The 14,451-nt window shown below is 44.8% G+C and overlaps 1 protein-coding gene across 1 annotated transcript in view; it reads right to left on the reverse strand.

The window, feature by feature from the left end:
• Nucleotides 1-14,451, reverse strand: part of znf385a (zinc finger protein 385A) — a 52,258-nt gene that overhangs the window by 21,498 nt on the left and 16,309 nt on the right. The window contains exon 2 of the mRNA XM_070968745.1: nucleotides 2,591-2,742. Within this exon, the coding sequence (XP_070824846.1) occupies nucleotides 2,591-2,742 (152 nt within the window). The remainder of the gene's footprint in view (nucleotides 1-2,590; nucleotides 2,743-14,451) is intronic.

Consider the following 14,451-nt stretch of genomic DNA (forward strand, 5'->3'; position numbering starts at 1 on the left):
TCTTCCCCAAGTTCGCACCATCTATCAAATGTCATCATCAGCCACTGGTGGTTTTGCCAACCCCAGACCAAACCACACATGAATACACACGCCGACACAATACTCCTCTTGTCGGGTTTCTTGCTACAGTGGTTTGAAGACATATGTGATGCCTATGAGCCAGACACCAGTGCATATCATATCTGATAAAGCCCCATGAAACATGCTCTGAATGACTACTATTTTGACTGAGCCTCAGTCTGAAACCTATAGAGGCAACAGGTGTGATAACACATCAGTTAATTAATCTGGTTAAGATCAGCGCTGGAATAGAGGTGCTGTGAAGGAGGACCAATACTGTTGGAGAGTGTGTTGTTCAGGATAAAGGAAAAAAAAAAACAACTGAAAGGAGGTGAGACAGCAGGTGAGACTCAATAAGTCTGCTCGTGGCTTTGCATGATTAGACACGTTCATCAAAAATTCCTGACTTTGCAGCCTAAGTCCACATCAGGGTAGGCTGCCCTGCTCGGAGGTGTGCGAGTGCGCGTCTATATCAGGACCAGCTGCTGCAGATAAATAATTCAGCCTTGTCACTGTCTAGAGGCGCATTGGGTGAGACAGGCAGGTAAAGGACAAATCACATTAGAGGACCATTAAAGCTGTATATGGCTTTAGGAGAGACCATTCCTCTGCTATGGGGCTAATAACCCTCAATGTGAGTCTCATTAAGACTGTACAAACTCTGCACAGATCACTTATTAAGAGAGAATGATAGAATAACTAGCAGCCGGCTGAGTGCAGGGACATTTCTCAGTGTTATCGTTGCTATAATGCTGTGTCTTCATTGAAGTATTGTGCATATCCATATTTATCACAGCGTGCTGGTGCAGACAGACACCAGGAGGAATTTAAAACACTGGGAACGGTACTTTTAATGTGAACTAATCCTAGTTCATCCTTCATTTATACAGTTATATGAAAGAGACCAGACCCAAGCATAGTCTCTGATTGTTCAAACATCTTTCTGCCTAAAAGCCCAACAGGCTATAAAATATAGCCAGTGATGTAAACAGAGCTGTAAACACTTACTCTATTACTCTAGGTTTTCCTGTATAAATTTACTCAACTGCATAACACTAAATTAAACATAAAAACATCTCTGGTAAAGCTGAGGGCCATGGCTTCCTCTGTAGGAAAACATCAAGACCATCTTCATTAGCAGCAACCAAAGCTGTATCGTTTATTTTTGCATTTTATACGGCTGCAAAATGCATACTTCAGGCATTTCCCCAAGACATTTCAGTCAAAGTGTACTATCAGGGTGAATGTGTCAGGCAGTCTCCATTTAAAGCAATGCTGTAAAAGCATTTAAATACTGTCCATGTCTATGTGGCAGTATGCAGCGCATCTATAAGGTCAGAATGTCCTCCAAGCCTCTCCTATGGCCCCATCTCCTGGCCACCGGGCAGTAAAACACCACTCAGGGCTGGCTTGCAGTGATCAGCGGCAACAGCTATTAACATTCACAGCATCCCTCTGGACCTTCAGACGTAGTTAACGTTCTGAAGGCGGTGACGGGGAGCAGAGGGAAGTTACGGAATGAGGGGGAGCGATTCAGAAGGGGGCCAGGCAGAAAGAAGAAAGAGCAAGCAAGAGTGATTTCAGGGCTGTGCTAACAGACGCAAGACTGGAAACTGAGTGCCTGCATCATTTCAGGATCTCTATTAATCCATGTCTGCTGGGTGCATTGCAGTTTTAACATCAGTGCTTCCACTTACGGCCCATGGAGAGCAATTGAAATGACTGTATCATTAAAATGTGTTTAACAGCATCTGGCCTCATGTTGCTATCCCTGTAGTGCCATACGTGGTCAAAGCACGTGCCACATAATATCCAATTAGTGACAAGAGATTGTTATGTCTCCCCTCTGCAAACTGCAGCCAAATATACCAAGCTGACACATGCAGAGAATAACTCTGTTGCAGACAGAGTCCAAGAATAGCAATGTCCCACATACATACAAAGTACATACAAAGTTCAGTGATTTTACATATTGCTGACGAGAATGTGTTGACATTCCCTAATGGAGTCTGGAGGAGCAGGCGGCACATTGTGCTGAGTTCGTGAAATGCTAAATGTCTCTACGGTCTAATCTAAATGATAAGATGTTAGTCAGGGCCTGGGGAAACAGGAAGATCCCTCTCCGCTGAAATAAATACCACATCAAACAATCTGTGGTGTTTGAAGTGCACAGCTATAAAGATGGCCTTAGAACTGCTCTTTAATACTGGCTTCAAACTGAGGAATGGGGCAGAGTGTGTGTACATGAATTAATAGAGTCTCAGAAATACCCCACTTCCCTTATAGTTAGGCCTGATTAACACAACATGCATTCTTACTGTTTTTTGCAGCACCTCAGCAGTTTAAAGACACACGTTAAAGCTAGTTAAAGGATTAGAAAGATGTATGTTGCACTTGGCAGTAATCTATGTGAAAGTATTTTGGAGATAAACACACAGACCTCACTCAATTTCTTTCTTATGTGTTTGCCTTATTGCACTGAGTGAGTCAGAAGACTGCGGTATGTGTCTGTGTCTGCATCAGCTCTCACCGCGTTGAAGTTGTGGAAGAGGTTCATGCTGTGCGGCGGAGGGGGGGTCTCCATGGGGAACTGCAGGAAGGGCTTCATGTCCAGGTGAGGCTGGATCATAGTGGGGGTCCGCAAGAATGTCGGCACTGCTGCCCCGGCCCGGTTTATGCCTCCTGCAGATAGAAAAAGACAGAGATGAACAAATATATATGTCATATTCTTATAACTTGCATGTCTAAGACAGAACTAACTGTTCCCATGTTTGTTTTTACAATTAAGATAATAACTAGCTATACATGCTTCTGGTAATATACTTAAATAAAGTACAAAATGAAAATAGAGACAGAGAAAAAAAATTACTTGTGCCTGTTATTATGGATTGCATGTTGTAGTTTCTCAGACTGTGCCATTGAATTCCAAATGAGCCATAATTGCACTGCAAAGCAATTATTTCTCCGCAGACAGAGCTAAGCTTTGTGGCACCCCAATGGAAAAGCGGCATTTGGGCCATTAAGGATGCCCGAATGATTACTGTGGACAGATGTTCTGGTTTTCCTGACAAGTTGACAAGACTGGAGTGCCAAAGTGCAGCGGCACTGCTGTGCACACACGCTGTGATACTGAGGGCTGTGTAGGCTCTGTACAATTAACATCACCGAAGCTTTTCATTATACTAAAAACGTTCACTTCAAATGAAGCAGGAATGCCATGGAGAAGAAAAGGATGCCATAGAGGCAGTGGGGGATTCCTCTTATCCACCTGCCTGCCAGTCTCCTCTCCTCTCCTCTCCTCTCCTGGGAGATATCTGCTGCTTGATGATAATGAGTTTCATCTCAGCCTGTGTTGCTTTCTGTCATCCTCACTCGTGCACTGGAGTTGGATCACTTGATTGTGTCTAATTATGGAATGAATGAATCCTAGACTCTGATTCCTCTGCTCAGGTCTGACACATGCTCCCTGGCTTTGACTGTATCCAACATGCTGTTTGAGTGGATTTTCACAGGATTTGAAAAACACAGTCGCTTGCGAACACCACTGCAAGGGTACCCCACATACACACACAACATATACACACACTCGCACGCATACATCCACAGTTATGTTGCGTTTCCATTACTTCAGATGACATTGACTTACACTGACCATAACCCCAGTCTTCAGCCTAAAGTTTTATGATCAAGGGGACTTGAGTTTTGTCCCCGCAATGTGACTGTAACGATATCATGTCCCCACAGTATGAATAATACACATCCACAAACACACACACACACACACACAGACACACACCCGCACACCTGTGCACTATGTCAATGTATAATTCTCCTCTATAAGCATGCAAGGCTGTCATAATGATACACGGCTCCCTATTCTCGCCATTGCTCCCATCTGCCTCCTTTTCCTCTCCTCCTCAGCCCCCCTCGTTTCCTCTTTAACCTCTGTCAAGGATGATAGTGATGGGCCCACACAGCAAAACTCAGCCTCAGCAAGCTCTTAGATTAAGCCTCTTAATATCCGCAACTGGATTTCTGTGGCTTTCAAATTCCCCCGAGACTTAAAGCTCTGCTGCTCTCCTTTTTGGGATTGCTCTAAGCTACTCTCTTGCTCCGTTACTTGCTGTCTCTCGCTCTGCTTCCTACTGCTATTCGTTTCTACCTGCCTCCACACTTTAACATGGTAATTCGTGCATTATTTGACACCTCTGCATTTTCATCGAGCTTTATGTCAACCGAATGTGATCAGAGAAAATAATATCACTGCCGCACTGGAGGAATATGGTGTTAGCAGATGCAGTCTCCAAAGTTTGGATTAGAGAGAGAGAGAGAGAGACAGACAGAGAGAGAGAGAGAGAGAGAGAGAGAGAGACTTTGTCAGACTGAGTGAAAGTGCTGTCTCAGCTGAAGCCCAGCTGCCTTCTGCTGCGCATCTGTGGGCCTCGAGGAGGAGATGACTGCATCATTACATCTAGTCGGGCATAAGTTTCTTCCGCTGAGCAAACCACAATGATGCACACGCACACACGTATGAATGCGCAAACCAATGTTCACACACGCAACACATTCTTACAGCAGGAGAAACAAGTTTGTGGCCTTGTGGCTGGTTGGTTTTCAAGCTGGTGGATTGTTTCATCATCACAGGATGACTCCGCACTCTTGAACTCTTCACTGTCATACAAAAATATTTTCATGTTTCAGTGCAACGACTGAAAAGAACGTTGCTTTCCAAATTAGAAAGTCTCACACACTTTTTAAGTATGCACATTCACAAATTTCTCAGAAGTACAAACATCCAGTTTCCTCACTCAGTCTGTTAAACTGAGCTCCTCCTAGATGCTGTTTGTTGTGATGAGAGAGGATGGGAGGTCCTGTAGCTGCTCTCTCCTCCACCTCTACCTCGATGACTGATGAAGGCTGCTCCTCCTCTGGGGCTGCACCACTAACAACGTGACTAATACACTGACTCTTGACTGCATTAATCATGACACTATACTGCATGTTGATACATGGCCTCTGTTCATGTCTGTGACTCTTTGTGCAGGCATTTGTGCGTGTGTGTACGTGGGTGTGTGCTTTGTTTGGAAGGAGTGACACAGACTGTGCTGATGTTGCACAGTAGTAATGTTTGCGGCTCCCCAGTGAGTCTGTACTTGAGCATGAAGACTGTTACTGGCAGTGGGTCAGCCAGCCTCTGGCAGGCAAACAAACAGAGAGATTGGCTGACCTGGGAACAGAATGTGTCTCTGCAGCAGCAGCAGCAGCAGCAGCAGCAGCAGGTGGAGCTGAAATCTGAAGTAGTGAATGGAGAAGAGGAGCAGAAAGCAGAGATAGGGGCAGCCGTCCTTGGAGTAAAGACAGAGTATGTGTGAGTGTGTGTGTGTGGAGGCATGTGTGTGTTTGTCAGTGTGCATAAATCAGAGTGTGGTTGCTTTCTTCTCCCACTGTGTAATTACCCCATTAATTAAACCTCTCTTTGGGGACCTCCTCACAGGGTAAATCAAACGAATCACTGTATGGCGCAGGAGTGTGCCTGTGTGACCTGCCTAAGTTTATGTGCATATATCTGTTTGTGCACTGTGTGTAAAGTAAATGTTTGTATGTGGTCCCACCAGGCTCTGCTGTGCACATTGACAAAATCGTGCATTAGATCCAGAGCCAATTAAATGATAAGTCGTGAGTGTTTCTTATTAAACAACAGAACAAGACAACATGACACAATAGAATCACAGCTCACACTGCACCGCTACAGCGTATACAGCTGTAACACCTGTGCTAAATAGATTCATGGATTAATCAGCAGGCAATTTAATTAACTGACAACTGTTTTGATCATTGAATAAAAAATAAAATGCCAAGCACTCACTTGTTCATGTGAAGATTTGCTGCTGTTCTCTTTTGCATCATGCCAAATTGAATATTTTTGGTTTCTAGACTGTTGTCAGAACAAAGCAAGCAATTTGGAGACCAACCCTTTGGCTTCAGGAAATTGTGATGGACATCTTACACAATTTTCTGTCATTTTATGCACTGGTTTATCACTGACGAATGAAAATTGTTACAGACAGAAATCATAAAAAAATCAATTATGAGCTGAACTGTAAACTGCAGCCCCAAGTGAAGCGAAAGCTGATCACTGCATGTGGAAGTCAGAGAAGACAAAACACTGTCTTTACTCTGTATATTCTCTTATTCCCTCCCTCTGTTCTCCCTACTGGCTTTTGGAGACTGATCTGTGTGAATGTCTATGTGAGGCAGAGAAACAGACAGGCGAGTCTGGAAGAGCTGAGAGGACTCAGACAGTGATTTGGATGTTGTTAAACCCTCTGACACGCCAGGAATCCTACCAGGCTCGCAGAGGCTCTTAAACGGCCTGCAGGACACTGCCAGAGGGCTTGGTGTAGCAGCCAGTGGCTTTTATGGGTGTATCTTTGTGAGGACCATTTTGGGTTTGGCACCATGAAATTAGACACAGTTTTGGTTAGAATTTAGATTCAGATTTAGATCACAGTTAGAGTAAAGGTTTGGGACAGGCATTAAGTTGTAACTGTCTGTGTTGAGGGCCAGGGAATGCCTGTTAAGTATAAAAGTATTTGTGTGTGTGTTTGTGTGTGTGTGTAAGGCCACATTTCCACACTTGCACTGTCCTTACACATACAGAGATAACAGCAGGAGAGACAGACAATGGACAGATTCTGCAGGTAGAGGGGAAAGAGTTAAAGATGAAACATGTGCAGCAGAGATATATGGAGTGTAGGGGGAAGAGAAGGAGGGTTAAAATTAGAGAGCAGGCAGAAGAGAGATCAAAGGCAAGAGCGGATGATTCAATAATTCGCCAGCCTGCGTGGCCCCGATAAATCTGCTATTGGCCACATCCCCGCCTCCACTGGGGAAATACATGCATATCTAGACACACACATGCATGCATGCACACATACGCACCCTTTATATGTGAGTGGGTGTGTGCGTGTGTGTGTTTGGGTTTGAACTAGTGGAAGAAAATAACACAGAACTTAAGTGCAAATAACAGATGGAGGATCATTTTCATTTTTGGTAACTGCCTGTTTTCTTGTGTTTCCCATCTCATACAATTATTATAATTTGATGCAGTATTGTGATAAAGCAAAAACTCAGAAACTATAACAAACTAAGAGACAACCACAAAATGAATAAATCAAAATCAAATACAGTAAAAAAAAAAAAAATGTTAAGGAGTTCCACATGATGAGTTTCACATGAAAAGCAATATACTGTTTCGTATATTCTAAAATGTCTCATCAATGATATGTACGGTTAGTATGCTCATGCAGGACTGTGTTCACTCCAGTGAAAGTCAGAAACTGAAGCTGATGGAGGAAGAATCTTATAAAAATCACCATCGGGTGTTTTCCTTGTCTATGCTGCAAGACAAAAAGCTGTTTCCAGAATCTAGGCTAACAGAATCTTTTCATGTCTTGAGATTATCTAACCGGCTGTGTAGGTTGTGCCACACTGTGTTCAGCCTTCTTTCCCATGGGCGTTGGGTGCATTCAGGAGAGAACAATGGGAGCAGGGTAGTTGGCACCAGACATGCTGGACAGACACAGATGTGCCAGGGTCTTTGGCAGCAGAGGCCGGGAGAAGGAGGTGGTAACAGTCAGGCTGCCAACTTGCTTTTCTGCAGGGCCTTGAAGCGGGCACCTGTCCTCCACATGGCCGAGAGGGGAGGGAGACACCAGCACTACATACTCAGTCTATGATCAGTGCTGCTGATGTCTTTGATGTTTAACAGAAATGCTTCCAAGATTCAGTACATTTGACAACCTGATAATGAAATCACAACGAAGAAACTAAGTTGTGTGCCACGCAGACGCTTTAGTGATTATCTGTGCAGCACTCATAATTTACTTTATCAGCCTCATGTGTGCCCCGCTTGAGACTTCAGACTAACTGCTGCCTCTAAATCTTGAGAAAGCCTGCCCTCGGCTTATGTATGCATTATTGAGAGAACTCTGAGTCAGTGAGACGATTTAAAGAGACCAGGGGCTGCACTGGGAGCATCCTCAACATAACCCCCAACATAGTCTCCCTCATCAAACCTCTTTTTCCTCTCTCTCTCTCTCTCTCTCTCTCTCTCTCTCTCTCTCTCTCTCTCTCTCTCTCTCTCTCTCTCTCTCCCATGCACACACAACAGAGTACACCAGACTGGTACTGTAGAAACACCATTAGCAGCACCTCAAACCCAGTCTGACAGTTCAGAGGATGGTGGCTGTCTGCACGTTGACTAACTCATGGAAGACATACAAACTGAAGCTGCCAGACTATTTCATAACCACTGAGGAAGATATTCACAGAAGCTAAAATGACTGGCTCATTATCATTACAGTGTTTGTGGTCAGGCAAAGCTGTCAGGCTTGTCCTCACTGGTCTGCTGTTTAATATGGGTTGTAGGGTGCGATGGATGGCTGGTCATCTGTCTGTCTCTGTTTCTCTTACCAGCTCTCTCTCCTTCATCTCTCACCCTCATTCGCTCCTTCCCTCCCTCATGATCAGCTCGGTGTGTATTCTGTGCTGTACACAGCTGTGCCCGGGCCTACAGGAATAGCCAATTCATTTCAGCAGAGGAGGGAGCGTGATAGAGTGCGAACACATAGGGTACAAGAGGGAGAGAAAGAATGAAAATTTGTCCCTGTTCCATTCAGTATTCACTTCGTGTCTCGGGCCCAGCAGGACAGCGTGCCTCCATCTCACCTGACCATAAGGGCAATCAATAGAATCACAGCCCTGGCAAAAAGCCCCGCTCAAGGGCACAAAGAAAATCGCACTCACACACTGAGGTTGGCATGAACACACATATCAAAGACACACGTATGTGCACACGCAGTGTTCCAGAAGGTTTTATTCACTTTTTGCCTAACACACACTTACACCTCAGTGCACCCACTTTTACACATGTAGGGGATTATTCAGGCAGGTCCATGAAAGGCAACATTCCTCTGACTCATATGTCTCTCTGCCTTTTTAACTGTGTCCATCATAAAGCAGCTGACTCGGTTTAAAGTTTGCCTGCACACGTGCACGCACACGCGCTCTCTCACATTCATTTAAAGCACAGGATCGGCCCAATGCCTCACCTGTCACCTCGAGATCCTGCCGCACAGTGCACTGCTCAGGTCATTAGCCCTGAGTGTTTGTCTGGCGGCTGTATCCTGAGCTGCTTACCTTCCTGGATGCTCTCTCGCAGACAGCTGTGGCAGCAGCAGCCCTGCTCCAGATAGCTGCCTCAGCCTCTGCTATGAATGAATTATGGACTCACAGTCTCTGAGTCACAGGTAGTGATGTGCTTCACTGGAGAAAGCACTGAGTGCAACAAGGCTCACACAGTGCAGGGAGATACACGGAAAGCTTTCCACCTTCGTATCAAGCATGAAGGTGGAAAAAAACCCAAACCTGAGCAGGTATGACTGTAAGTGACCACAAGAGTGTGCTGCTGAGCCCCTCTGAAAACTTCAAAGCAGCCGCTTCAAGTTCTTATTTTAGCTTGCTCAAAATGATTATGAGATGTAAAAACCACATGTTCCTCTCAAACTTTATCTTCCCAATCTTTTCTAATCACGGTATGCTAATTTCTAGCTTCCTGTGAAGGTTAATACATGGTAGGTGGATGCAGATAAAGATCTGTTTGATTTGCTGCCTGGAACTGCTGGTGTTATGCCACGCTTTAATGGGTGGATTATGCAGGGGAAAGCTGAAACTTGCTTCACTGCCTCAAATGCGAGTTGGCCTCTCTGTGCATTCGTGTTGCATGTAAGGTATGTGCATGTGTGTGTTTGTGTGCCTGCCTGTCTGACAACGTGTGCTTGTGTGTATGACAGATAGTGTACAAAGGTTACGTGAGCTTAGTAACTGTGAAATGATGCAGCAGCCTCTACTCAAGACTTCAGCACAGTGCTAAGTATTAGTCAGAACATGTCTCAGTCCTTAATCCAAATATACGCACTGCAGTGAGACTCCACACACACACACACACACACACACACACACACACACACACACGGTTGTCATCATCAGCATAGACTAACTGCAAGCTAACGTGTTTGTGTCTGTGTACATTTTTCTGCATCAGTGGGAGGGTGTTAAACTTTCCCCTCTAATTGCAGGTCTTTTAGATTGTACCCAACCTACCAATTTGGAGAACAGCAATTTTGCTAATTTCATTGTACTGTAAGGTAAACGTAAAGTACAGACTGCAGCATGTGTGGTATCATGCTCTGAAAAAAAACACCCGAACAGCAGCAACATGAAGGTCAGACAAAGTTAAAACAGCTTCCAGTGAGTGATCAAAGCCTCCAAAACGACAAGTCTCACACGCACAGTTTACATTTTCAGGTGAAAGGACAACCAAGTGTGAGCTCACCATCCTCGCCCCATCCTTCCACAACACACACACATGCACACACACCAGAAACTCAATCTGCTGCCCTTTGCAATTCGATCAGAGAACTTACTTTCCACACAAGTCAATTTCAAGAGCAGCTTCTCGTCCAAAATATTGTCACATATAAGAAATAACAGCAGGCACACACCAGCCTGTCAAAGAAACACACACACGACACAAAGATAAGGCAGGGTAAACCTTAAGTCTATCCCAAAGGGGAGCATTGTGGATAATGACAGAGTGGATGGGGTGGTAATGACACCCTAGTGAGATAATATGACAGTGGCAGGCCCCAAAAAGCCCCCCAAAAGATCCTCCCTTGATCTCTCTTAAGTAGCTGAATCAAGGCTGGGAGGATTTAATTGCCAGTCTGTCTCTCTGGTAGACACAGAGGAGTTCACTGGGGATTCCAAGAGAGATGAAGAGAAGAAAGATGGGAGCCATAGGGAGGAGGTATGATGCAAAAATAATGGGATGGAATGAGGATAAAGACGACCCGCCTCTGATACCCCTGTGCACCTTGCCTGTCAACCCTCAACTCCACAATACACAGTGTCTAGAATACACACTGGGGCCAATGCATGTCCTTGAGTCACAGAAGCAGATGCACACCGCTTTAATCCTCCAGATAAATCTCCTGCTGGCTCATCGTCCGCAGCAACTGAACTTTTGGAGGCTGTTGGCTTTTGTTAGTCCTGGGGTTGAGGGATTGTGTGCTGGTGCAACACACAAACAGAGAGACGCGCCCGCACACTGACATGCACATGCATGCACACCGATCTAGTGGGCTGATCTCTCTAGAGTAGGATGCGACCTTCCTGATTCATACTGTAGATGTGGTGTAGAGCTGTGATCAGCTTTGCAAAGTTAAATCCTTTGCCTCAGTAATTTTCCCTGCCTTTTTTACACTGGATCTGTATTATCTATCCATTCAAGGTCACTAAAGGTGGGCTAGTAAAATGATACAGCTCTATTCCTTCACTCATGACTGATATCCTGTGTGTCTCTTGTTCCACCTTAAATCAATGACAGCTCTGATGATGATGATACTTTGGGAGAGTAGCCCTATGTTGGGCTTCGTGTTGCAACTTGCAGCAACCCATTCAGGACAGGATTAATAGACATAATGAAAATATGTCTGAAGTGCCCTCAGTCACATTACATTCCAACGTGATATTATCTCTATAACACCTCGCGTGATGAAAGCATGTAATTAAGTTTGCACCAGAGCGCAGCCACAAAATGATTTTTGCAGTGTAAGGCTCAGCTAGTGTACAGTCTGTGTGTGTACGTGTGTGTGGTGACGGAGAGTGTTTGTGCTGTTTTGAGGTCAGTAATGACAGACAAATAGCTGTCAGGGCTAATGGGAGGGGACAGCCAGGGATGATGGGTACACAGAGAGAACAGAGCAGCGCAGCTCAGCGCAGTCCGACTGTGGCGACACAGCGCTGCTACACTGTTCACACAGAGAGAGGGTCACAATGAGAGCACAAAACAAACACACATCTCTGTTTGGTTACCCTTGTCAGGGCACTGGCTTATATTAATTCCCTAACTTAGCACTACCCTCACTGGCATGGTTACATAGCAAACCCAATTTTATATAACCTTAATTCTAAAGTAAATCTGGACCCTTAAAAGAAAAATTCAAACTGATACTAATCTTTTGAGTAACCAGCACTTAGGCTTTGGAGGTAGCTTTCTTTTTTGCCGACAATGGCAGCTGCAATGCAGGAAAGTAGATTTTGACGTAGTGTTGAATGATATGAGAAGTTTCTATAGATATTTGACTCTTTTGGCTGCGACTCAGTGTTGGAATTCATTGCAACTGTGAATTTAAGCTCACAATGTCAAATATAAGCTGTCATCTTCAGAAAAGGAGCAAGCGATGGGAGCTTTTTATTCTCAAAAGATTTTCAGTGTCTGTATATTTCTATGGCAGTGAAAACCTAGAACAGCATTGAGGTAAAAAAAAAAAAAAAAAAAAAAGACTGCAGAGCTACACATGACATTATTATATTACATGCACATGTGCTTTGGTGTGCTGTAACTATCTCAATTATGTTAAGCCCGGCAACTGGTTTCAGTGACCACACCTTAACTAGGAATAAACTGAATCATCCAGGAGGTACTGTAGAAAGACAAACAGCTTCACCACAGACTCCATATTCCTCCCCTCCATCTCCGCTGTCCTCTTTTAAATTCCCTGCTGTCTGCTCTCTTTCTCTCTCAGGTTTCTATCTTTTTATGTATTTCCTTTTGTAATGAATGCTCCTCCCTTGGCCGAGGGCCAGTCAGGTTTGTAAGATGATCACAGAGTTGTCCAGTGGAGATGTGTCTAAATGTCTCTGGCTGTAGGCAATGTCTGAGTAAATGACGGATGGACTGTTGGAATGCTATGAAGGAGGAACCGGAGCATTGCTTTGTTGTGTCTGTTGAAAGACAGTGATCCACTGCAGTGAAGGGAAATTAGACTTATGGCACTGGTAGAAAGGGGAGGGAAAATGCTGCCTGTGTATCAGTGCATTGCAACAGGAACAGAGGGATAAAGGGATGGAGGGAGACAACCAGAAAAAGAGGCAAGGAATGAGGACAAGGTGACATTCTTTGTCCGAGAAGGCAGCACAGCGGAACATGTACCCTCTCTGCCTCTCTCCCTCTCTTCACCTGTCCTCAGTTGTCTGTTGTTTTCCTCCCTGCAGCCTGTTCAAATCCACCCCCACTTCCTCCCCGCCACCCAGCCCCCACCCAAACCCACATTTCTCTCCCATCTCCTCCCCTTCTTGCCTTGTTCGAGTTGGTGGTCACACACCCAGGTGGAACAATAGCTGGCAACTTTATTCCCATGCACCTCCCAGAAACCTGTGCCCTCAGGTATGGAATTCTATCACTCAGCCACAAACAAGTGGATCAACCCAAATCCACCTCGGAGGACGACAACAAAGGCGCCAGATTCTGCCTGAGATTAGACCCCCAGCTCTAAAGGAAGACAAAAGGAGAAGGCACGATGGGGTGGCAAAAGGGGGTGTGGGGATTCGAAATATATATATACCTGTGCTCTTTGAAGAACAGGAACCATAATGTACCTTCAGTGTTTGCCAGTGCATTTCATTGACTTCCATTCCCCAAGGAGGGTAGAGGGCAATATGCTATCAGCCTAATAGAGTGGGGGAGGAGACTTTATGTGGTCGACGGCCACTGCCCTCCAGTGTATTGTCTATGAATATGGAGTAGCCCAGCAAACGAGCATGTCCTCTAACACGGTGCTCTATGTTCATCCTTGGGCAATCCAACCACAGCCCAATCTCTTTAAGTGCTGGGGGGTCTTGGCTGTAATGTCACTTGTCTTTGGTGTGACCACAAATGACACTTTTGTTTAAATCAGCATCCATCACCTCCCCCTGTAAAGAACTGCAGGCAGCTGGGGAGGTGTGCACGCTCAGCGGGCAAGCCAACAAGAATTTTTAAAGGTTAAAACAACATCTGAAATTTAAAACGCTGAGATTGTGTGCCAACATATTGCAATTGAGACTTTGTAAGTGAAACCCACACAAAAAGTCCCCCCAAGGATGCTAATCCCCCTGGCATAGCTCATTATATGAAAAAGGGAAACCTCCTTGAACCAGACCTCAGCTCATTTGTCAAAGTAGAGAGCAGTGTTTTCCCTCTCTTGTTTCATACATAGAAGCTAAGTCGAGAGCAAGCTTTATGCTTTTTCATGCCAACTCACACACCTTGAAGTTCAGCTGAAACGTATTCAGCATATTTTTCCATGATAGCAGGTGATGCATTATTCAGTGAGCTCTGGTTGATATTGGCTGTAATAAATCTCTGGTCTATAGACACATGGACATAAACCTGCACACACTTACACACACAGACTTGCATTCTCCACTGCTGATGCATGATGAATAAAGAGGAAGTGAGCATCTATGAATCACAACCCAGTGGAGAGATCTTAAACAAAGAGTAGC

The sequence above is a fragment of the Chaetodon trifascialis genome, chromosome 8, assembly GCF_039877785.1.
Source record: "Chaetodon trifascialis isolate fChaTrf1 chromosome 8, fChaTrf1.hap1, whole genome shotgun sequence".
Taxonomy (NCBI): domain Eukaryota; kingdom Metazoa; phylum Chordata; class Actinopteri; order Chaetodontiformes; family Chaetodontidae; genus Chaetodon; species Chaetodon trifascialis.